The 23,636-nt window shown below is 44.2% G+C and overlaps 2 protein-coding genes across 2 annotated transcripts; both read left to right on the top strand.

The window, feature by feature from the left end:
• Nucleotides 1–9,840: 9,840 nt before the first annotated feature.
• On the top strand, nt 9,841–10,623 carry olig4 (oligodendrocyte transcription factor 4). Its single transcript, XM_031866841.1, has one exon. The coding sequence runs from the start codon at nt 9,841–9,843 to the stop codon at nt 10,621–10,623; it is 783 nt and encodes a 260-aa protein (XP_031722701.1).
• Nucleotides 10,624–14,601: 3,978 nt separating this feature from the next.
• On the top strand, nt 14,602–22,344 carry bsdc1 (BSD domain containing 1). The gene is made up of 11 exons (XM_031866812.1): nt 14,602–14,803; nt 15,420–15,474; nt 16,170–16,286; nt 16,383–16,550; nt 16,853–16,907; nt 17,265–17,380; nt 17,565–17,633; nt 17,940–18,024; nt 18,121–18,594; nt 18,772–18,875; nt 20,737–22,344. Exons 1-11 carry the CDS (start codon nt 14,793–14,795, stop codon nt 20,764–20,766), a joined length of 1,284 nt encoding a protein of 427 aa, XP_031722672.1. The 5' UTR covers nt 14,602–14,792; the 3' UTR covers nt 20,767–22,344.
• The last annotated feature ends 1,292 nt before the right edge of the window (nt 22,345–23,636 follow it).

Genomic DNA, 23,636 nt, shown 5'->3' with positions numbered 1-23,636 from the left:
TTAACTGGAATAGGAGGAGGAGAAGTGAAGGGCAAAGGGCAAAATCTTACATGAGTTTTCGCTTTCTCTGATGCCCAATAAAGTTGTGAAAGGACTGAAGTTGAATGGCAGGGATGGGGTCACTGAGAGGCACAATGGTAACTGAGGAGAGAGGAAATCTAATCAGCTTGGAGATGCTAATTTTATGGAGCACCAATTAAGGAGAGTTTTTTATGACACTTTTTTGAGAAAACAAAACAGCAGAGCGGTCCCCTCCTGGTTGGGGTAGGGGCCCCCCTGGTTGAGTGGCCCTCTGCACTAGTGAAATGACCCCGCCCAGCATTGAGCCCAGGCTCTAATGGGATGGCACCTCCTTTATGCCTGCCCTCGCCCACATTGGGTAAATGAGGCAGAGTCAGTTTGTTGTTCTGGAAGGCCGTGTGTCCCGTTTATCACTGTCGGAGCACAGAAACACACAGAGAGAGGAGGCCTAAAAGGAGGGAGGGGGGGCTCTGCTGTCCAATCTGTCCCGCTTAGGGCTTTACGACCACGGGCCCCACGTGGCGTGTACTCCACCCTGAACCCATACATCTCCATCTCTGCCTTTCGGGCACCGACAGCCTTTTGTATCGGCTCACTCCTGCTGCCAAGATATGCGTCTGCGATGCTAACGGAGGCCCGGGTAGGAGTGCTAACTAGACAATGACGGGAGATCCCAAGACGGCCAATGTTTAACCAGTGAGCGGCCCACTCACGGTCCCTGCCTGGCCCCGTAGCCCCCTGTGCCTTTTGTGGGCTCGGGGTTAATCTTTTAAAGGCCGGAGCTGGGGCGCACCCCCTCCTGCCCACTGTCCCCCCACCCCCAAATATACTGCCGAGCAGTCACTAGAGCTGTACTTTCACGGGAGCTTTTGTTGAAACAATGCGTACCCTGCCTTTAAGTCCACAGCGCTTCATTACCCTGGGATCCTTAAATCTTTTTAGGAATCAACGCATCATGAATAATAGATTACTTGGAAAATGAAGCAGAGTGAAAACTTAGAAAGGATGCTTTGTACTCTTTAGCGCCGGTGCACGTTGGCAAACATAAATAACTGCATTCATTAATGCTCGCTGAAAATTAAAGATGTGCTCCATAATAGGGTCTGAAACTTAACATGGTCTAAGTTGTCAGACAGAATCCCAATTAACAACAGCTGCAACAGCTGTTTTCGCAGCCTTTTCTCTTCCTCCCTTTCTTCCGCCGCCCCATTTTCCGTCTTCACGCACATGGTTCCCTCTTTCACCGCTTCTTCCCTGTGCCGAGTATTTACGGGCCCCCGTAAACATGTATTGATATTTAATGCTGCGCTCAGCAGGGCAGGGTCAGTCTCTCCGAGACAGGAAAAGTGAGACAAAGAATGATGTCAATGACAAAGGTGCTCTAAACCTACATTCAGCTCTGATGCCACTGAGAGGCCACGCAGACATATGACGGCGGACTGCAGTGGCATCTGAGAGACGGAGTTGTTGTTCTTTGCTCTGAGGGAGTGCACTTTCCCTTTCACAGTCGAGTGGCTTGCTCTCGCTTTTCATGAAGAACTGGTAATAAGTCCATATGTCAGTAGGTGCTGATGAGGACTGCTGATCGCTGCTGGGTTTTCCCTGTCAGTGCATCAGTATTGAGAGTGTCAGCAGTCAGATCTCATTCAGATGTTGTGATGCACTAAAGGAGTGAAGTAAAACCATCACTAAGTTTATTTGTTATGAAGAGAATAATATTAAATATTACTTTTACTGGTAATGCATTATTTGTGTCCATTTGTATTTATTTGTAGAAATGTTAAGAAAGCATTTCGATTTATTTATATTTGTATTCTTTTTGAAACTGTTCTCATGCACTTCCTTGCCTCATACAAATCTCTCTGAATAACCTCTGTGTTTGAAAAAAGTGCTACACAAATGATTGGCCCAGTCATTTATAACATCATGCAACAACATTGCATAACATTTCATATTAGCAACCTAGGAGTCACCACAGTTCTCTTAGGACATGCAGAGTAAAATAACAAAAGGGTAATGATGGCAGTTATACAACTACACTTTATAACTACATAGCTGCTCTGAAAAAAAAGGGTTACAAAGTGCTTTACAGAGCGTCAGCTCTGTAAAGCACATAAATAACAAACAGTGTAACTACAATGTGGGAAAGTTAATAGAACAAGCAGCACTAATAATACAAAACTCCAAGATGGTAAAGTATATTAAATGATTGTGACTAAGGTAAAAGTATGTTTGTTTTTTAATTGTTTATTAAATGTAGAGACTCACTGTATTTGTTTTAAATGATAGGTTCCAATTTTTCCATGATCGTCTTAAAACAGTACAGATGTGTTGAGAGACTGTAATTGTTCCTCCTGTTCACACAGATCCCTTTCAAATGGTATTCCAATGGGGGACATGGGAGAAAGGATTGTATTCAAAAGCTAAAATGAGACTTGTGCCCTCTTGTTTCGCTACATGTTTCACATAGCAACACAAAGAGAGAATATTGCACAAAAAAGAAACACAGCAACTTTTGAGCATATCTTGTTGATGAGACTAAATCCGATTGCTGGAGTCTTTTTGAATAAATTCTGAAATGTATTTTTTCACAGGAAGAGGATGTTGGATGTCTGTGGGAAGCATGTCATGATAAGGAACCATTACAGCGACCAATACCTCTACATGGGCATGTGAGTATACTGTTTTAGGACACTTGGAATATGAATATGAAACATCTTTAGACAACGACATCAGTATCAGGTCAACAACACTGTCCCCCTTCTTCCTTCCACATAGTTAAAGAACAGGTCTATAAACCATAGGGTCATGGCCTGATTTGTATTAGCAAAGCAACCATTTTGGAGTTTGTGCTTCGTATTTTTGTGAGTGTTTTCCTTTTGTGCGTCTCCTTCTACGGGACACAGTCCCAGATCGGCAGTAGCCGTGCTGTGCATGTTTCAGCCATGTCGACCGCTGGATGATGGTGATGATGTGCCACAGGAGCAGATCTCCTCATCAGTATTCAGATCCAGCCATATGTGAATTAAGGTTTAATGTGCGTCCATAATCGCCCACCTGAGCCCCAGACTGGTGGAGGGTGTGGGTTTGTGTGTGTGTGTGTGTGTGTGTGTGTATGTGTGTGTGTGTGTGTTGGTGCCATGAAAGAAAGAAAGAAAGAAAGAAAGAGGCAGGGGGAAAGAGAGCAAAAGAGCAAGACAGGGACAGAAAGATGATGAGATGAAAATGACTGAAGGGATATGGTAGAATTCAAAGTGGATGTTCTCAAATTCAGTTTTTGCACTTAGACTTCAGTCGAATAAGATACACAGAGATAAGAGTAAAAAACTGAATATCCCAGCAATAAACCCCACTGTCACGGTTTCAATGTCTACAACAAGGAGTGTGCCCATTGAGCTAAATTGCACTTATTCATTTCACTACATCAAGCCAAAAGCCAAAGAAGTCAATTGTGTGTCACTAACAAGTCTGGTGCCTTCAAAAGACCGTTACTTAAAAAACAGACACGCTTGATTCAAAGGGCCCGCAGTGGCTGTATACAGCCCAAACACACGTGGGCGCGCACACACTCTCACCGACCATCGATCAGCTCGTCAATCACGGGCCAATGAGGATAGCCAGTGGCCACCAACACTCAGGTTATTGTGCGCGGTGACCCCCGGGGTCAGCGGCAAGTAGCTGAGGACTGAGCCCCACACAATAGACGACGGCATCATGTACTATCCACATACAGTGGCGTTGCCGCCGGCGCCCTCATGAATGGACACATGGCAGGCCTATCCACAGATGGGACGGAGACGAGGGAGGGGGGATGGTGTGTGTGTGTGTGTGTGTGTGTGCATGTGTTGCCGTGGCGAAGGAGCACATGTGGAGGTAACAGACTGAAACAATGGCGCTGATGAAAGGCAGGAGTCGTGCCTGTGTTTCAGGGAGGGAGATTATTGGGCGAGCAGGTCCCCTGGTTTATCAGGCTGGATGAAATGGAGACGGGGGGATGGAGGAGACGGGGTGGGGTGGGTGGGTGGGGGGGGCGAGCAGAGCGGCAGAAGTCGGCAGGCTGCCGACACAAAGCCGCCCCCACGCACCAGTGAGCGGCCAACTGTTCAAAAGTGTGACCGCACAATGCTGAACAGATACACTTTGTGTGTGTTTGTGTTGTGTGTGTAAGTGTGTGCATCTTTGTGTGTGACTTTTTGATTAATTGGGTTTTGCCAAGTAACTGTTTTCATCCTTTTCTTAATCTACCACAGCTATACAGATTCCTACACTCATCCTTACGCATGTTCAATTGCCCTTTCTTGTAATTCACCAAATCCATATCATTGTGCTGTTGATTTGTTAAACAAGCTAGATGGCATCAGTTTAAAGGGACAGTTCACCCAAAAGAAAACATTATTTTCTTACTTGCCTCGAGTGGTATCTATCCATGCAGATGGGCTTGGTTTCATTTGACACAAACCTCAATGTAATAGAGGTGAATAGACATTTTTTTTCTCGATATCTTCTCAAAAAAAAAAAAAAAAAAAAGAACATAAAGAAAGTTCAGCAGCCACTTATCTTTCCAGAAACTGTGCCCCCAGTTCTCTGGACATCTCACAGACCTATCTTCAAGCAGTCATTGTGAATATGGTAAATAACAGTTATGTACATGTAACACACAACATTGTTTCTAGAAAGAAATTCCATTTACCTTCATTGTATAGAGGAGCAGGGAAAAATGTCAAAACTTGGACAAATGAAACCAAAACTACATGCGTGGATGGAAATGTTTTTGCTGGATTCGGGTGGATCAAACTTTTAAAGCAGCCGGTACTTGGATACGGGATGTAAAATACTTTCAAGTCGTCATAAATATACTTTTCTTTTCTTTAAGTCAGTTGTTGACACTCATCACACAGTAACCACTTACTTCATAATAATTATTTATCATTAAGAAAACCAGACCTGTGCCTGGCTGTGTCTGAAATCACTGCCTATTTACCAAATAGTGCATTAATATATTTATTCTGTTTGATTGTGTCCGAATTCTGAGTGTGTAAATGGATCCACCATATGTTCACCTTTGCTAAACACATGATTCATGTTGTGTTAAAGAAGAACAGAAAGTCAGCATTCTAATTAATGCAATGTCTGTTTTACAGTATTATCATGAATAATGTCAGCTGAAGTAAAAAGCAATGTTCTCAATACGAGACATTTTATTGGGTACCGTTCTCAGAGGAAGACCATGTTATAGATAGTGTTTCAATCTTTCCCATTTAGTAGTGACAGTCTTCAGGAGGCTACCATCACTTGGATCCCGGCAACCTGAAGGCCAACATCTGGACCCGGGCCCTGCACCTCCTGATGACGGTCTGCTCGGCAACCGGTTCTGCTTTTTCCCCTTTCACTCTCTCTCCCCCTCTCGCCTGTCTTTCCTCCCTCGGTGTCCCCCCGGGGTAATTGTGGGGTAATTTATGAAGTTCTAGCAGCATGGAGCAGGCCAGTGTATGGGACAGCCTGCTGACCGAGCCCCATTCAGCTCCAGAGGAGAAGGCCTGGACTCCTTTTATCCTAGCCATAATCAGCATCTCTTCCCCGGGCCTGCATCCCCCTCATGACTCCCCTCGCCCTGCGGCCCTACACAGCATGCGATCCTCCGCGGCCGCTTAAAGATGAAGGGGAAAGTTATTGGACTCTTTAGTGACTCATAAACATCCTAGGGGATTTTCATAGCGCCTTTGTGCCCTTTTTTTGTGTGTCGTGGCCGAGATAATGCAATTGTTTCAGGCAGTGTAAATGTATAAATCACCGAGCTAGTTTGTCCCAGCAGTGAGAGATAACAAAGGGCAGCACTCCCTGTTCTCAGAAACACTTGTCGGCCCGTTCGGACACTTTGTGAAACAATTTTATATCGCTCTCCCCCAGATACCGCACTCACAAGGGAAACGTTTAGATCCACAGATGTCGCAAAACCAAACCGATTCCACATGTCTGCTCTAGCTCATTACTCTTCCTGCTATGATCTTGATCTCAGAGCCTCGATATCAGAGCGACATTGAGGAAAAATGGTGGTAAACAAAGGCTGCTACGCGTCCCCTACGGGGTCTGCTCCCGACCACATGTCCGGATTAAAGCCCAGTGTGTGTACTGAATATCTAGCCACTGATCCCGTTACACAATGACCAGCAGAGAGAGATGGAAAGCTACACGGTACACAGCACAGGTTTGCTCTTCAGCCTAGCGCTTTATTGAGCCATGATAGGCCCTAATCTGGCCTGATCCGCTGTCACTACAAGCAGACGACTGTGATAATGCCCTCATTTTCTGGTCACCTGAGCGCTTTCATTGGAGTGCACCCGGTGAGGCAGCAGAAAGGGGGTCTCTAAATCCCTAAACAAAAAAAAAGAAAAAAGAAGGCTCTTGAATTGGATGAAGGGTCCTGAAAGGTGGCATCCCGAGAAGAAAGTCAAACACTCTGATGCAGGGTTAAAAATTGAAGGATTATGTGGAAACATGGAGGGTGGCTACGCTTTCATTTGTAGAATGAAAAGCTTTGAGATCCTTGTGTCTCTCTGTGTGGCCCGTTGCCTCTGTAAACACATGAATAAGAATAAGAATGAGCAGGAGAATGGGATTTATCTGGTTTATGCATATAGTAATGGAGCAGGAGAAGGACTGAGTACACTCCCTTCACTCAGCTAGAGCCCATAACGCTGGTCCATATATGTGTTCATAGAGATTGTTCTTTTACTAACACACAACTGGCCTTAGCTGTTTCTCATTGATGTTCTGTATCCCCATCAGTCCATATGAGTGACAATCTCACTAATCTAACTTTGTGCACAGTCAATGAGCAGCCTTCGCCCATTTTTCCTGAATTCATAGATAATTCATTAGGAACATTAAATAAACATTATTGATTGTTTTCTCGTCTTTGGAGTGTGGAGAGCATAATGAAGGCTGTGGCACAGAACCAGCCACTAAAAGCTCTGAAAGGAACTGGGAAAGAATGAAATCTGGACTCTTTGTGTCCAATGCAGTTAATTAGGACCTGACCCAATTAGCAGAGGAGAGTCCAGCAGCCATGTTGGCTCGGAGCCTAACGATGGGAAAATCCATATGCTCCATATAAATGGCCCAAGTTGGCTCTCAAGGTTCCCCAATTATAGTATCACTGAATGTTGGCTGAGCCAAAGCACCCTGCAGGGCCCCCCGATGGAGCAGTGGTGGGGGGTCCTGAGGGCCCTCTTGATCCACACTCCTAACTTTCTTTGGGTCTGTGTGTGTCGGTGTTTGAGCTTACTTTGAGAGTGCCCACACATCAAGGGGCAGATCAGTGTGAGCTTCAATGCAAGTTCATCAAAGAAAGTAAAAAATAAATAGATTTCATGAATCATCAAGTATCTTCCCTTAGATATATGAGAATTGAGAATATATGCTTGTCAAACAGGAAGATTTCAAGAGATTGTTCCTTGTGAGGGAGGCAATCTGGATTTCTAAACTGGACACGTTGAGAGGACAGTTTTCCCCAAAATCCAAAATCCATATTCTTTGTCTTGCCTGTAGTGCTTTTTTTAAATAAATCTAGTTTGTTTTGGTGTGAGTAGCCTAGTTTTGGAGATTTCTGCCATAGGCATGTCTGCTTTCTCTCCAATATGATGGGACTATTTGGCACTTGGCTTGTAAAAACATTTGAAAAACTCAACAGCAATGTCTGTTTCCAGAAATCATTAACCCGGCCAGTCAGGATAATCCACAGACCTCGTTGTGGCAGTCGCATATAGGAACAAACTGCTCTTTTGAATACATTTGTGCTCGGATAACAGAATTTGATTGAGAACAATTGGAAATATATATCATGGATAGACGTGTTATGGTCAAACGCAGACTGACTTTGAAGTTATTTTGGGTTTTCCTTTATATACATGAAGTGATGGAAGGGATTTGAGTATATTGTGTTTCGAAAACAAAACACAGAATTTGTGTTCTTATATTGAAAAGTGTGTATTTTTGCTCCTATTTCTTTAAAGAAAGCGTTGATCATGTTGTTTTGTATACATGGTATCTATGGTGATTTATCAATCACATGACCCTGATGAAGGCAAAATGTGCATGGTGGTTTTGAGTATGGAAACGCATACATGTGAGTCAATGGTAACTTGAAATCTACTCCACAGAACAACTGATGAAGCTGGAGGAGGACATCTACTGCTGTTGGGTAAATATAAACCAGGGCGTCCTACTGTGCACCAAGAAAGGCGAAAGCAAATAGTTCCTCAGATGAGCCGAGAGACGATGGAAACACTTATGATGCCTCCAAAATGTTCCTGCCATTTGAACTGAACACAACCTTGCTGCTCGCTCTGCTGTCATTATGCTCCAGGCAAGAATCAATGCTGCATCCGAGGTGGAATGTCGTTTTGCAAATCTCTTTTGCAACCACGGATGGTGAAACACATGAGTATTATTGTATTTGGCCCTCTAACGCTGCCTGACTGGAGGCTTTTCTTGGCAGACGGCGGCAGGAAATTCCTGAGCCCGAGCGGTGAAAACACCACAGAAAGAGAGCTGCTGAACAGTCAGCTTGATGCAGCCACAAGATCAGACAACAGATGCATGCTAGACTTCAAGCCCGCTAGGAATTTATATGTCATGAACGTACATATATCTCCATCTGAGATACAGTTCCTTTAAAGTTTGTCTGGTTTTCCTGACAGCCGCTGTTTGTTTCAACAAGAGAAAGAAAGAGCAAGTGTTGCCCAAACCTGAGAAAGTGCTAGTGGCTTTACGGTTGAATTAGGGCAAGACAATGCCGGGCCCACTCTTTAGTATCTTTTTAACTACCTCCTCCCCATCTGAAGGACCCCCTTCCAGTGATAGTGATGTGATTTCGCAGACTGTTTGGGGAGCCAAGTCAAATTTATCTGACCTCTTTTGTCTTGAGCTCCTGGTTGAATTGTACCTAGTCTGCCATTAATGCTGCTCTTTACATGTTTAAGCGCCTCATATGGTGCTTCATACCTTTCCCCGTGGTGTCTCGTGGATACCATATGTAAATAAGGCCTTGAAGGCATCATACATCTGGTGTTATGGAACAGGGCAACAGAAATGTGGTCCTTTTTCACTCTTCAGTATCACACTCACACTCTTGCTTTTGCTTCACTTTGAATGTATGTCTTGGTAAATTATTATTGTTATTACAGCTTAGGGGAACAAATTTCTATTCATTCCGGATCAGGATGATTACATTAACCTTGTCTGTATTATTATAACAACAAGAAATACAATGAATACTCTGCCTACTCGCTGAATTGAACTTTTGATCCAATTTGAAGCACTGTACAACATGCACCGCTGTCTTTAATGGCAGTTTTAACATAGCGGTTAACTCCCGGGTGTACAACTTAACATCCAACTGTTTTGGTTAATGTGTAGGGGGTTCGTCAGGGTTTGGGGAGTTAAACGTGGGTGTGGGAAGGTGAAGTGGGGGCTGCAGGAAGGAGGTGTGGGGGGGTGGGGGGGTGGGGGGTGAAAGTGTGTCCCTTCTGCAATTGGCTGTGGCTCTAAGTGTCTCATTATGCAGCTTTATTGTTCCTTTGTTAAGCCGGCAGTATAAATACACCCCAGTGGGCCCAGAGGGTGACAGTTTAGACGGACTCACTCCTGTGGACACACTGATCAGCACAAACTCTGAGAGGAATGAGACTGTGGTGACACTACAGGGAACTAGAACAGCTTGGAAAGCAAAGAACTGGGAAGCATCTGTAGAATTTTAAACTCAAGCTCCCAGCATTCAGGGCAGTATTTTTGGACCATTTGTGGCCCCCACAAACCGAGATGGATTCCGACTCTGGCTCCATTTGCAGCCGCTCCTCATCCCCAGACCTGGTGGTGGACGACTCCGCCGGGAGCTTCTTCTCCAACAAGATGTTCCAGACGTACTGCCAAGAAAACAGAGCAGATGACGACGACGAGGCCGGCCAGGGCAGGACGGAGCGCTGCAGTGGGGGCGGTAAGACCAAGAGCAGGTCAGAGGTCAACAACAACGAGGGACAAGACCTGCGGCTGAAAGTCAACAGTCGGGAGAGGAAAAGGATGCATGATCTGAACCAGGCCATGGACAGCCTGAGAGAGGTCATGCCCTACGCTCAAGGACCGTCCGTCCGCAAGCTGTCCAAGATCTCCACCCTGATGTTGGCTCGCAACTACATCCTCATGCTGTCCAGCTCCTTGGAGGAGATGAAAAAGTTGGTGGGGGACATCTACGGAGGCGGCGCAGCCATCCAGAGCCGCACCGCTGCCCACCCGGCTATTACCCCTGCAGCCCCTGCCGCCCACCTCCCTCTGCATCCCCTGGCGCAGTCTCTGCACTCGCTGGTGGCCAGCACGCCCTCAGGCCTGCAGCATCACGCACCTTGTCCCGCCGCAGCACAAGCCCTGCACTCCCCTCCGTCCGCCGCCTTCCTGGGGTTTCACGCGTCGGTCCAGGGCCTTCTGAAGGACCCGCTCCACCTGACCAGCACCTACAGGCACTTCCCCGGCATGCCCTGTCCCTGCTCGCTCTGCCAGCCTTTGCCCACCACCACCTCCACATTACACAGCCTGTCTATGATCAAGTGAGCAGGACTCTCTAAAAAACGGACCTCTGCTGTTTGAATCGACGCAATGATTCAAGCAGCTCACAGAAGATTGTTTAAAGGAACTGCTAAAATGATGGCTGGTGCCAGAGCTTGTATATATTGTGTATATATATCTTCTGCCATGCAAACTGCTGCTATTTTTTCCGCATTGTTTATACAGACATATTCTAAATACACACAGGATTTTTACCAGAGTAGCAAATACTGTAATTTATCTGATATCTGTGGTGATGAAACATTGTCAGAAATGGAACTGGTGTGTCCTATTGTATTGCAGGATTTCTATTTTCCTAAATTAAAATGTTGTCATAATAAGAACTCTTGTTTGCCTTCTTCTTTTCGTGAATGTGTAATTTTTTTTCCCCCTGACTGCAATTGTTTTTGTATTGTTGTTAGTTTTGGCTGAATACTTGTGAAAAACAAACAATGTCTGCCAGGTACTATTTCTTTTTTACAAGGTGGATACTTTCCTGGAAGGGTTTTCGACACACACTGACAAAAACAAAGCAGCCTTATCAGAACAATACAGCCGCATCTTCTTTAACTAAACAGAAGGGGTTTTTATTGATGCTTGAGAGGACAGGAGGGCAGTGGAAAAATGGATATTTAGGAAAGGGTGTCATTAGTTGCTAACCAGCTTTGGACAGACTAACCTCTAAAGAGCTAAAGGGGGACAGAAGGACGAGACAATGTGCCAGCACAGAGGCTGAATGTGGTGTTCTTGAGCCAGGGGACCATCCATCTTCACCTCAACAGGGAGTAGGAGATGAAAGGACGACACAGGCGCCAGGAAGGCGCGTCACTTTTGTCTGACGCTGGCGAGGGACATAGCCATGTCCTTTACTCTAGGCCAGCGATTTGTCTCTGTCTCATAAGAACATGGATATAGGCCACACAAAAGGCAAATTTAAAGTTGAGGACATAATGAGGTCAGTCTAAAAAAAAAAAAAAAGTTTCTATAAAAGCACAGAGGATTTTGTTCTTTAACTTGTAGCAAATATTTCCACATACTATCAACACGCATGTGCAATCAAACGATGCTGCATTTGTCTGAAAAATGAAGTAGCTGATTCATAACAATGATGAATCCGCTGAACCGCAAACACATGTATTATACACACTGATTGCCATGAACATGATTCAGTCAAACAACCCGACAATGGCCGGCCCTCACTTAGCAACAAATCAAGCGTGTAAAATACATGCTTATCCTCCCACGGCTGACAGATGAGTTGGAGATCAGGGGAGAGATGAAGAGATGTAACTCATTCTCACCCACCTCCCTCCCACCCCACCACCTCCTCCCTGAGAGCCACTGAATGGGTTTGAACAATGGCCATGCGTGGGACACAAAGGCCGGGGGAGTCCAAGCTCTCGTGCCTGAGACACAGACACCCTCCATTCAATCTACATTTCATCATGGTAACAAGCGCTGTCGGGCCAAAAGGCCTGACACTCTCACTCGCCACAAAGGCGGTTAGCTCTAATATATGAGGCTATTGACACTGAAAAGAGCCCCTGTCAGTACTTGGGGATTGTCAGCTGTGGGACGTCTCAGTGGGGGGAGGCAGCTGCCAGCCAAACCAAGCGGCGGAGCTTCTGTCGTGGGGACCAGGCGTCGCGGCGTCACCTGGTCCCCGGTCCCTTGACACTGTGACCCCGGGTCCTCCCACAAGGTCCCCCCCACCCCCACCTCTTTTACTTGGGCACAGGTGGGAATGGGAAGCAGAACACATTGTGGAGATTAGTGGGGATCGGCCTCCCTTTGCTCTAGGTAGATAATTAGAGACACTGTCTTGTGCAAAGCTGGTGTTTCCTGATCAGCACCAGATGGTGTTAACCCACGGTGTGGCATCAGCGGTCTGGAGCATGTGTGTGGGTGTGGGTGTGATGTGTGTGGTGTGTAATGGATATGCTTCTTAAATCATACAATATGGACAGGTCCTCTGTGTGCCATTATGGTCGGCCACTGCTGTCATCGTGGTGCTCTTTAGCATACGCTAACCAGCATTGGCAGCTCTGGTTAGAGTCATAATGTTGTGCACAATTACCTCTGAGAATTAAACGAAGCGATACAGACAATTGTACTTTTAGCAGTATTCACATCCGTTATCTAAGTAAAAGTAGAGCGGAGTGGAGGTTTTCACTACTTTATTAAATGTTGGCCAGTTTAACATCTGCATTTGTGTCGATAATTAAAACCTTATTTTGCAGTGCAGCAACAATATTTCAACCTGCTTCTTATTAACTTATTTTCTTGAAACAAGAGAGAAAAAGGCAGGTTATGGCACTACAATTATGAAACAGAAATGATTGTAGAAAATGCAAATAAGATCATTTGCATTGAAAATATGCTGGCAGGTTTTTTTTTACTTTTTATGAGAAAAATGCATATTTTCTGCCACTTAAATAAAATGAAGTACAAGTATAAAGTTGAATAAAATGGAAGCAAATGTCTTAAACTGTGTTTAGGAACAATGCTTTTCTTTCCACCTCTGCATTTAGTGTTCCATGTTAACCATAATAAATGGAAGGAATTAAATTAATACTTACAGGAGACAGAAGAGTTACAGTTCATAACCAACCATAACCAGGTCTCTCTTGAGAATGAGACCCCGAAGCTCAATGAGATTACAGAATAAAAGACAACTAAAAAATAGTACAAAGAGTACATTTTCTTCACGAACATGTCATATAAACGAATCTAAAATCTCATATGAATTGGCATATGACAAGCTAAATCTACATAACTGCTGATCAGCTGAAGAAGAGGAATTTCCATATCGTAATGGAGTTTTTATCATCATCCCTCGTGTTTTTAACAACACGAGGGATGATACTACACATTTACCCTTATGTGCATTAAATGTCATGCAAACACCACACACACACACACACACACACACACACACACACACACACACACACACACACACCACAGCCATGTAGACAGCTGGGTAAGTTAACTGCTTCAGATACTGATCAATAGAGGATTACTTGTCCCAACTTGGCTCAGCACAACCTGCATTGACAGAGTTAATTAGAGGACTGAAAGACCCAATTAAGAGGATTGAGGGGCTGCACAGGGGAGACATATTGAGGGACATACGCACACATTGTGCAGCATCTGGATGAGGGGGGACTTCAATTAAGGGAGAACACACTTCCAGGGGCTTGTTGACTGTTCTTTCTCATCTTGTGCTCGGGAAAAGCTACAGCCCCCTTTTCACCCAGAATACTGATGAGGGGAAAGCACAGACGCTAGAGGTCGACCCACGCATATGCAATATGCACATCCACATGTACATACTGAGAACAGAGAGATTGATGAGGGGATTCATGTTGGAATAGCTAAACACTGATTTGCCAAAGTAATGGCTCGAGAAGGAGAGGTTTGGTCTGGATTCATTTCTTTGGTTTCGTATGCAGTTTATTGGTTAAATGAGGTTTGATTAAAAGAAAATAACTTGCATTTGCTTAAATTGTTAGCCTCCACGTGGAGGCATTGTGCTGCTGGTTGTCCTTCTTTCTTCCGATGCACTTCTGCCAACCGGGCGATGGTGGTTCCAGATGCATTTACTTAACCTATGATGACCTTTCACACAGTTCTTTACACACAACTATCACAAGAAGAGCAAAGTTTTCTGAGTGTAGTGCCTACACTGAGTGCAGATTAATCTTGTTCCTGTAAGCAAATATGTTTCTGGTTTATTATGCAGAGGTACAAAACTTCTGACCACGTAAACAGTATGAAGTCACATGCAAAGGTTGGTTACCTCTTGTTTCGAACAATACATGAAAACAATAGAGAACAACTGAAAGTCATCTTATTATTTTAAGTCCATGTAGCCCACACAGTGCTTCCCAAACTACAGTATCCTTTGCCACTCAGTCTTTAGCGTTGCCGTCTAATCTGGTCCTCTGCAGCCACCATAGATAGCGCAAATACTGTAAAACATTTTGCTGGCTACAAACTATAAAATACGACAATTTAAAACAGCGATTTCTTTCGATTTATCTCTGTATATGTGAATATGATTGTCTGTGCATCGTAGATGGGAAGTCATATTGTATTACGTGTGTCCTTTTTTCAAAGCCATGCAACCGGGGTTAGAGTTCAGTAAATACTGATGATGTCATCGTGTGAAGATGGCTGAAGGGTGAGAGTGAACTCGCAAATTACTTTAGGGTTTTAAATATAATATAGCAGAGAGCACTGTCATCGTGTACACATTGTGTTCGTTATTGTGTTATGTATCGAATATGAGTGTGTGTCGTTGGTTTGTTTCAATGCTGTGCTTTACAACTCACGGAATCGGTTCAGGAAGTGCATTTGTTTACCAAAACATAGCCTGGCTAGCGTTAGCATAGCCTGGTTAGCTGTTAGCCAGTGCGGAGCAGCTGGAATTACGCAGTAGCAAAGAGTGGACTGTATATATATATATATATATCATCTGTTTTCACAGCTGCCATTTATGTTCAGCCTTATTAATCACACTCGTGGCTTACTTCGACACATTCTTTTTGCACGGCGCTGCTAGCTGACAGTAGCTAACTCGTTTAGCTTGCTAGGCTATGTTTGTGTACGTTAGCCAGACATAGCTAACATTAATGTTAGAGAAAGGCAGCAGCCAACTGTCTATAACTGTGAAGTCACTTTATTGATGAACCGTTTTGAGCATTTGGTAAATGTGCAACGGTCGTGCCGTTGAAGGGTTGTTAAAATGGAAATGTTTTCGCTGCTGTTTTGGTTACTGAACGTCTGTGTGTTCACAGAGAAGGCTGGTGGGGAGGCTGGCTTCAGCAGAGCTTCCAGGCCGTCAAAGATAAGGTAATCAACGTAAACACAGTCATCCACAGCATTGAAAGTAGTACGTGTTACTGTGTCATTTGTCTGATGTTGCTCTGAGGAATAGTTCAACAGTAACCACTTCTTCAGTAGACTCACAAGACAACAGTCAGTCTTTAGTGAACAACACACATTAACCACATAGTTGTCATGAAAGGTTAGATATCGATGCACCATTATAAATGACAAAGTCAAACTGCAGTGGTTTACTTCATTTCTTTATTTATTTGAACTTTACCTACTGTAAATAAAACCTGGTTGCACCCTTTTATTAAGGTTGCTAAAATACTATATTTAAATTGTGCTAGCTAACTATATGTTAGCATAAACAGACAATCAAGAGAGTTACAGCTGTTCTCAGGAGCATATCTTGTTCTAAGAGATTTGAGCTTTGATGTTCCTGTAAGACATTTTAGAACATGTGGGATGACTCACTCACAGAGCCTGAAGGTTGTTGTTCTGCTGACACACCTGATGTTAATCATACCTCTTTGATAAACAGTAATGTTTACTGCTTTTCTTCAAGTTTTTATATTTATGTCGTATGTTTTCTGTGTATTCCTGGCGTGAGCGGCGTTGAACTGTTTGTGTCATTTGAATGTTATGTTTTCATGTACATACACATAAGTATTTGTTAATCGATATGATAAAGTTGATAATTTTACTCTCTTCTGCAGTCGACTGAGGCCTTAGAATTCATCAAGCGAGACCTGACGGAGTTCTCCACTGTGGTGCAACATGACACAACCTGCTCGATTGTGGCTACGGCCACGGCTGTCCGGAATAAGCTTGCGGTAAGTTGCAGCCTTCACCTTGTTATAGACATATGCATGTCTCCTTTGTGAATGAGGTTTTTCGACGCTAAATACCGTATTTATGCTGCTTTCCAGGTGGAAGGCTCCTCTGAGACCTCAGAAAAGGTGAAGAAGAGCCTCTCTAGTTTCTTAGGGGTGATAACAGACACGCTTGCTCCACCGCCCGATAAAACCATCGACTGTGATGTAATCACATTGGTGGCAACGGCGTCAGGAACGACAGAAATCTACGACAGTTGTAAGGTGGGTCTACTTGTCCTTTTTTTAGCTGAAAAACAGACTTGAGAGTCACCTGTTAATAAGTTCACTGTGTCACAAACATGGAGTTTCTGAATGATGAAACAGCAGAGATAACTAGATCTCTGTGCAAGGGGCTCTTGTAAATAACCAAATGGAAAACGTGGTTAATCTCCTTGAACAAAGTGTTGATTCAGGACAGATTTAGTTGTCTTATGTTTTGTCATAAGAGGCTGCAGGACTGTGAAAACGCATGATGTGCATGCTGAGACGAAACAACCACGACTAAGCATTTGTTTGTCCTGCAGGCCCGTCTCTACAGTTTGCAAGCTGACCCTGCTACATACTGCAATGAGCCTGATGGTAAGACAGCACACAGTGAGGTAGATAAGGCCTCCACCAGCATGTCAGACTGGTGTTTAGTTATATTGTGTTTAAAGGAAGCTGTTCTTTAATTTTGTCGTGTTTCTATGCTGGTTCTTTAGAGTTCTTACTCTCTGTACTATGCATCTGATTTTGTACTTGATTTTGCTGCTGTGACACATATATGTACACACTTTCTTTTCACCATCGTTAGTTTGCTAGATTTGTGTGGTGACCCACAATTTCATTCATAATGTGATGATTGCAAGGTGGGCTAGCTGTAAGATGGATAAGATAATAATATTTAGCCTTTAGTATCTCTTGAATGTATTTTAATGTGAAGTTCTTTTTGTCCAGGTCCCCCAGAGCAGTTTGACAACTGGCTGTCCAGATTCAGTTTGGAAGACAAGAAGGGAGAAGTCTCCGAGCTTTTGGTCAACACTCCCTCTATACGATCCCTTTACACCAAAATGGTGCGTATTCTCTCTTCACTTATTATTAAGGAGCACAGACTCCAGTTTTGTTTGGAACCACTGCATTACCTTATGTCTTTTATCCAACCTGACCTACAGTGAGTGCTGTCAAACGCAAAAAGAACGAGATGTCATCAGGAATTGGCGGTGCAGTGAACAAGATTTTGTCTTGTTTTATTCACAGGTGCCGGCAGCTGTAGCACATTCAGAATTCTGGCAGAGGTATTTCTACCGAGTCTTCCAGTTGGACCAGGTAATTGTGCTATTTTCTGTGGTGCGTTCTGATCTGCAGAAAGTGTCTTTTTCCATCAGCTTAAAATGATTGTCTTGGGCGCCACCTGCTGGCTCAAACATGCTGCAGGTCCTGAGTCACTGCTGGTGGCTCCACATGCCCGCTGTGCCTGGGCAATCAGTATTGCAATACATTTGTATCCGCAATCTAGTACCACAGCAACGTAACAACAAGGAGAATTAACTTATCTTCTTGTAGTCGACAACATAGAGGTGGCACAGAATTTAAGAACAAACATAAAAATTTCCCTCTGATTGTGTTTTCTAGGAGGAGGCACGGAGAGTGGCACTGAAGCAGAGGGCAGAACAGGCGACACACACGGAGACCCTTGGCTGGGAGGAGGAGGAGGAAGGTATGCTGTCTTCAGTTTTAACATTTCAAATAGTCAGATTCACTTTTAAAACACCTGTCACACTGCCTCTCTGGTACTCATGCTGCTCCTGTTCAGATGATTTCCTCGGCGCTACGTCATCATCTCGACTCAGCGGCTCAACCCGGCTTCCCGCCAACCCGACCGCCCCCTTAGGAACGGCTCTACTGAGCCCCGTCCTGTCTCCCGCCGAAGATCGCGACGCCGCCCTCTCAGTCAGCAGCGACAGCGGCAGCCTGCCAACGCAGGTGTCGGCGCGGCGGGAGCCCGTCGCTGCGGAGCTCGCCGAGAAACTGACAGAAGCCAGCTTGGAAGACGCCGCGGACAAGACGCGAGAGGAGCAGAGGCCCCGAAAGAGTGACTCGCCTCTCGGGGCGCAGGTGAAAGCTGTAACCCAGCCAGAGGTCACTGTTGACGGGGCGTCAGTGCGGCCTTCTGCCCCCCCTACCTTTAAACCAGAAGCGGCGAAGGAGGAGGGGCCGCAGGACCTGAGAGTGTTCGAACTCAACTCCGACAGCGGGAAGTCTACGCCCTCTAACAATGGCAAGAAAGGTGAGATGACTTGAGGGTGTTTTTTTTTACAGTTGGCAGTGAGATTCCTACTGTTCCAGTGAGGAAGCATAAATCCAGACAGGATTACGTTCAGTGATGTGGTTGTGAGGTTGCCACTAAACAGGCTTAGCGTCGAGGTCACACAGAGTTCCAAATGTGTCCTTCCGTCTCCTCCAGGGTCCAGCACCGATGTGAGTGAGGACTGGGAGAAAGACTTTGACCTGGACATGACAGAAGAAGAAGTCCAAATGGCACTCTCTAAAATAGAAGCTTCTGGAGAGGTTAGTGCCGTCACATTTACTACCGTTACAGTGGAAACCGCTCATCGTGCCTTGACTTGTAACTTGAATGAACACTGTAAGCAGACCACTTGATTACTATCAGCAAATAGTTCAAACGGCATTTGTTTAGCAATGATCTGTCCATATACAGTTGTGTGAAAAAGTGTTTGCCCCCTTCCTGATTTCTTATTTTTTTGCATGTTTGTCACACTTAAATGTTTCAGATCATCAAACAAATTTAAATATTAGACAAAGATAACACAAGTAAACACAAAATGCAGTTTTTAAATGAAGGTTTTTATTATTAAGGGGGGGAAAAAATCGAAACCTACATGGCCCTGTGTGAAAAAGTGATTGCCCCCTAAACCTAATAACTGGTTGGGCCACCCTTAGCAGCAACAACTGCAATCAAGTGTTTGCGATAACTGTCAATGAGTCTTTTACAGCGCTGTAGAGGAATTTTGGCCCACTCATCTTTGCAGAATTGTTGTAATTCAGCCACATTGGAGGGTTTTCAAGCATGAACCTCCTTTTTAAGGTCATGCCACAGTATCTCAATCGGATTCAGTTTGGGACTTTGACTAGGCCACTCCAAAGTCTTCATTTTGTTTTTCTTAAGCCATTCAGAGGTGGGCTTGCTGGTGTGTTTTGGATCATTGTCCTGCTTCAGCTTGAGGTCATGAACATATGGCCGGACATTCTCCTTCAGGATTTTTTGGTAGACAACAGAATTCATGGTTCCATTTACCACAGCAAGTCTTCCAGGTCCTGAAGCAGCAAAACAGCCCCAAACCATCACACTACCACCACCATATTTTACTGTTGGTATGATGTTCCTTTTTTGAAATGCCGTGTTACTTTTACGCCAGATGTAATGGGACATACACCTTCCAAAAAGTTCAACTTTTGTCTCGTCAGTCCACAGAGTATTTTCCCAAAAGTCTTGGGGATCATCAAGATGTTTTCTGGCAAAACTGAGACGAGCCTTTATGTTCTTTTTGCTCAGCAGTGGTTTTCGTCTTGGAACTCTGCCATGCAGGCCATTTTTGCCCAGTCTCTTTCTTATGGTGGAGTCATGAACACTGACCTTAATTGAGGCAAGTGAGGCCTGCAGTTCTTTGGATGTTGTTCTGGGGTCTTTTGTGACCTCTTGGATGAGTCGTCGCTGTGCTCTTGGGGTAATTTTGGTCGGCCGGCCACTCCTGGGAAGGTTCACCACTGTTCCATGTTTTCGCCATTTGTGGATAATGGCTCTCACTGTGGTTCGCTGGAGTCCCAAAGCTTTAGAAATGGCTTTGTAACCTTTTCCAGACTGATAGATCTCAATTACTTTTTTTCTCATTTGTTCCTGAATTTCTTTGGATCGCAGCATGATGTCTAGCTTTTGAGGATCTTTTGGTCTACCTCACTTTGTCAGGCAGGTCCTATTTAAGTGATTTCTTGATTGAGAACAGGTGTGGCAGTAATCAGGCCTGGGTGTGGCTAGAGAAATTGAACTCAGCTTTCCAAAGATGTGATAAACCACAGTTAATTTATGTTTTAACAGGGGGGGGCAATCACTTTTTCACACAGGGCCATGTAGGTTTGGATTTTTTTCCCCCTTAATAATAAAAACCTTCATTTAAAAACTGCATTTTGTGTTTACTTGTCTAATATTTAAATTTGTTTGGTCTGAAACATTTAAGTGTGACAAACATGCAAAAAAATAAGAAATCAGGAAGGGGGCAAACACTTTTTCACACAACTATAAGTGGTTGATCACTGTAAGCGCGATCACTACAAGCGGGGTTTCCACTTTAATATATGAATAATTGAGAACGTTTTACTAACCCTAACCCAAATCTTTTATTTTTTTTACCAGATGGACGAAGACTGGGAGAACTGGGAATGAGAGCCACCGCAACACGAACTCTGTTCCGCCATTAAAGCTAGTTCTCGGCAGACGGGCCATGCTTAATGTGTTTTAAACTCTTTGTCCACACTGTCACCATGTCATGATCGTCAGTAGGGGATTTTCCGGCAGGTTTGGACCATATTGGCGAACCTGTTGAAAAGAGCAACTGGAAGACCATGGCAATAAGAATTACCCTGCTCTGTCATTTTAGCGCAGATAGGCCTCTAGCGAGGGTAACGGCTCTTGGCTATTTCTTGGAGTAACTTCTGACTTAGAGAGCATACGACACTAGTCACTACCTTTTTTTTTTTTTCTTTTTTTGTAAACCTTAAGGACACACAGTGACAAGTCAGAATGTGAAAGGTATCACTGCAGCGGGGGAGGAGCTGGTTCCCCTTTTTCTTTATGCCATTATATACATAACGTATGTTGCAAGTGCATTGCTAGTTGGGCGATGACGTAACGGCGAGCTGCAGAATAGCCAGAAACTATAACGCTGCTTGTCATCTTCCTGAGATGGACTTCCCAAATGATTTTTTTTTTTTTTTTTTTGAATGATGATGATGATGATCGATTGATTTAATTCTACCTGTGCCCCCGCTCTTTCTTGCTCATCTTTATTATGCAAGAGAATCATCAAAATGAAAAAAAAACAAATATATATATGTATATTTTGGCCTTCGTTCACAGAGCACTTTTCATTTTGGATTCACTCCCAACTCTAGATGTATGGCCTTGTAAAACACGCCGCAGTGTGATAGTTATCCAAATGCTTTTTTTGTTTGTTACAAGTCAGTTGCACAACCAGCTAACATGTCGTTGGTTCTCTCCCCTCTCTCTGTCATATCATGTGAGTCGTTTGAATATATGAGCTTGTTGCAGGCTGTAACTCCGGTGTCACTTTTCGAATGAGTTGTTTGTCTTATTTGGGTCGTGGGAATTCATTAGTTCTGAGTTGGTAAAGAGAGAGAGAGAGAGGGCGTATGTGCACTAAACGAGGAGAATTCAAAGCGCTCCCGGTGTCGCGGTGCCGGATTCTTTGGCTTGACGTGGACGCCAGCATGTGATTTAGGAAAATGCGACAAATCTGCGCAGTTTGAAAGTTGCTCTGTTGGCACCGTGTTTTGGAACAAAGTGGATCAGCAGGTGGTTCCAGTAGGCCGAGGAGCGACGAGAGCACGCTCCATGCTTCTCTGCATTTCCCTCTCCATCATCTGTAACGTAAGGCGAGACAAAAATAATCCTAGAGATGTAATATTTATACTAAAATACACGCTTAATTATTGTATAATGTGCTTCGGATTGCATGTCTGTGCAACACCATGCAGAACATTGTGCAGATGGTTGCTGTTGAGTTGTATGTTTTCTGATAAAGACATTGGCTGTTCTTCAGGTTCTTGTGTTGCATGTCTATGATTCTCTGCTGTGTGTTTCCTTCTGATTCACTCGTTGGACTCACCACAGCTGTTCTGCACTCATCTGTTTTCAAATCTGCTGTCAAGGTCTTTCTTTCAAGTCGAGTATTTCACTATATTTTTTTCAAATGATCATTGTCATTAAAGGATTCATGGCTAGTGGGCGTAGTGTCATGCATTGTTGTGTTTATGGCCTTGTTGCTGCTAAAGCAGGAAAAACCAGACGGGTCTGTTTAAACCAGACTGGGCTACGAAAACATAATTAGTGGTGCTGAGGATCTTCAGTTACAGGAAATCACCACTCATACCAAAACTATTTGCTGTTTACACCAACTAACTGCTGAACTAATGCGTAGAAAGAGCAGCTCTATCGCACTCAAAACGTGGAATTTCACAATAAAAAGTAAATGTTCCTCACAGCTCAGTTTGGTCAAAACTTCAATAAAGGATCACTGAAGCGGTACCTTTATTTACCCTATGGTGATGCTACAGAGGAGTTTTATTGCTGTCTGTGACCCCCATCATGAATCATATAGCTCTCTGTGGGGGGGGACTTTACTTTCATTAATACAAGGAATTTAAATTATAGAATTATTAGTTTTAGAATTTTGTCCCTCTGTGTTCTTTTGCACTTTGAGTAGTGCGTTGGGTGACCAGATACAATGTAAGTCATTGTAACGCTTTCACTGCAAAGCTATTTCCTCTCGTGTACAGTACCCTGCATCAGGTTGTATAGCGGTCCATCCACTGAGGGGTAGTTTACTTTGAGGGAAATATACAAACCCAACATGGTTCCAATTAACGGACATATTTCTAGACGTCTTGTGCATCCTTTTAGACACACTTCTCCAAAAGTCTGCTTGACATAGTCGGTATCTTTTATTAGGTTTAAATAAATTTCAAATGCAAGATTTTCAATCTCAAGTTTTGGGACGGTATAAAAATGGAAGCAGTGTCTGTGCATGTTCCAATATGAAACCTGTGTACCTGCAGTACAAGAAGAGATTCACTTGATGGCGCTGTCGCTCCATATCGACCCGCCCCAGTCACAGCCTGCCACTCCTTTTCTCTCAGCCGCAGCAGATGTGTTCACATGTTCTGACATACCATTGTTCATCACCAGCCGCATTAATCATATCATCGCTGCAATTAAAAACATTTTTTTTTTTTTTTGCACAGAATCTCTCTCTCATCTTGGCCTCACTGGATGCCTGAGGAGAAGCAGCGAGGCGGTCCATGAAACGTCCGTGGTGTCGTCAGATGGGCTGATGTAGGTCACTGTGGAGGGACACCTGTGCAGCGCGCTGGCTCTGCAACATGGATGCTGCCTGTAAAGATGGCTTCTCTCTCTCTCTTTCCCCACCCCCCTCACTGTTGTACACACATGATGATACCGAGTGGGTGTGGTCGTAGTGGGGGGTTTGATGAGTGAGTGTATGATGAAACAGACAA

The sequence above is a fragment of the Anarrhichthys ocellatus genome, unplaced genomic scaffold (genome assembly GCF_004355925.1).
Source record: "Anarrhichthys ocellatus isolate YVR2014 unplaced genomic scaffold, GSC_Weel_1.0 scaffold36, whole genome shotgun sequence".
Taxonomy (NCBI): Eukaryota; Metazoa; Chordata; class Actinopteri; order Perciformes; family Anarhichadidae; genus Anarrhichthys; species Anarrhichthys ocellatus.
The sequence above is the reverse complement of the archived record's forward strand: the minus strand, read 5'-3'. Positions and strand labels throughout refer to the sequence as shown.

Excerpts from the sequence above, each read along its gene's own strand:
- olig4 (XM_031866841.1), top strand. The coding sequence starts at position 9,841 with ATGGATTCCGACTCTGGCTCCATTTGCAGCCGCTCCTCATCCCCAGAC.
- bsdc1 (XM_031866812.1), top strand. Across the intron at positions 16,908-17,264 it reads ATACTGCAATGAGCCTGATG|GTCCCCCAGAGCAGTTTGAC; the intron begins GTAAGACAGCAC and ends CTTTTTGTCCAG. Across the intron at positions 18,595-18,771 it reads CTCTAACAATGGCAAGAAAG|GGTCCAGCACCGATGTGAGT; the intron begins GTGAGATGACTT and ends CGTCTCCTCCAG.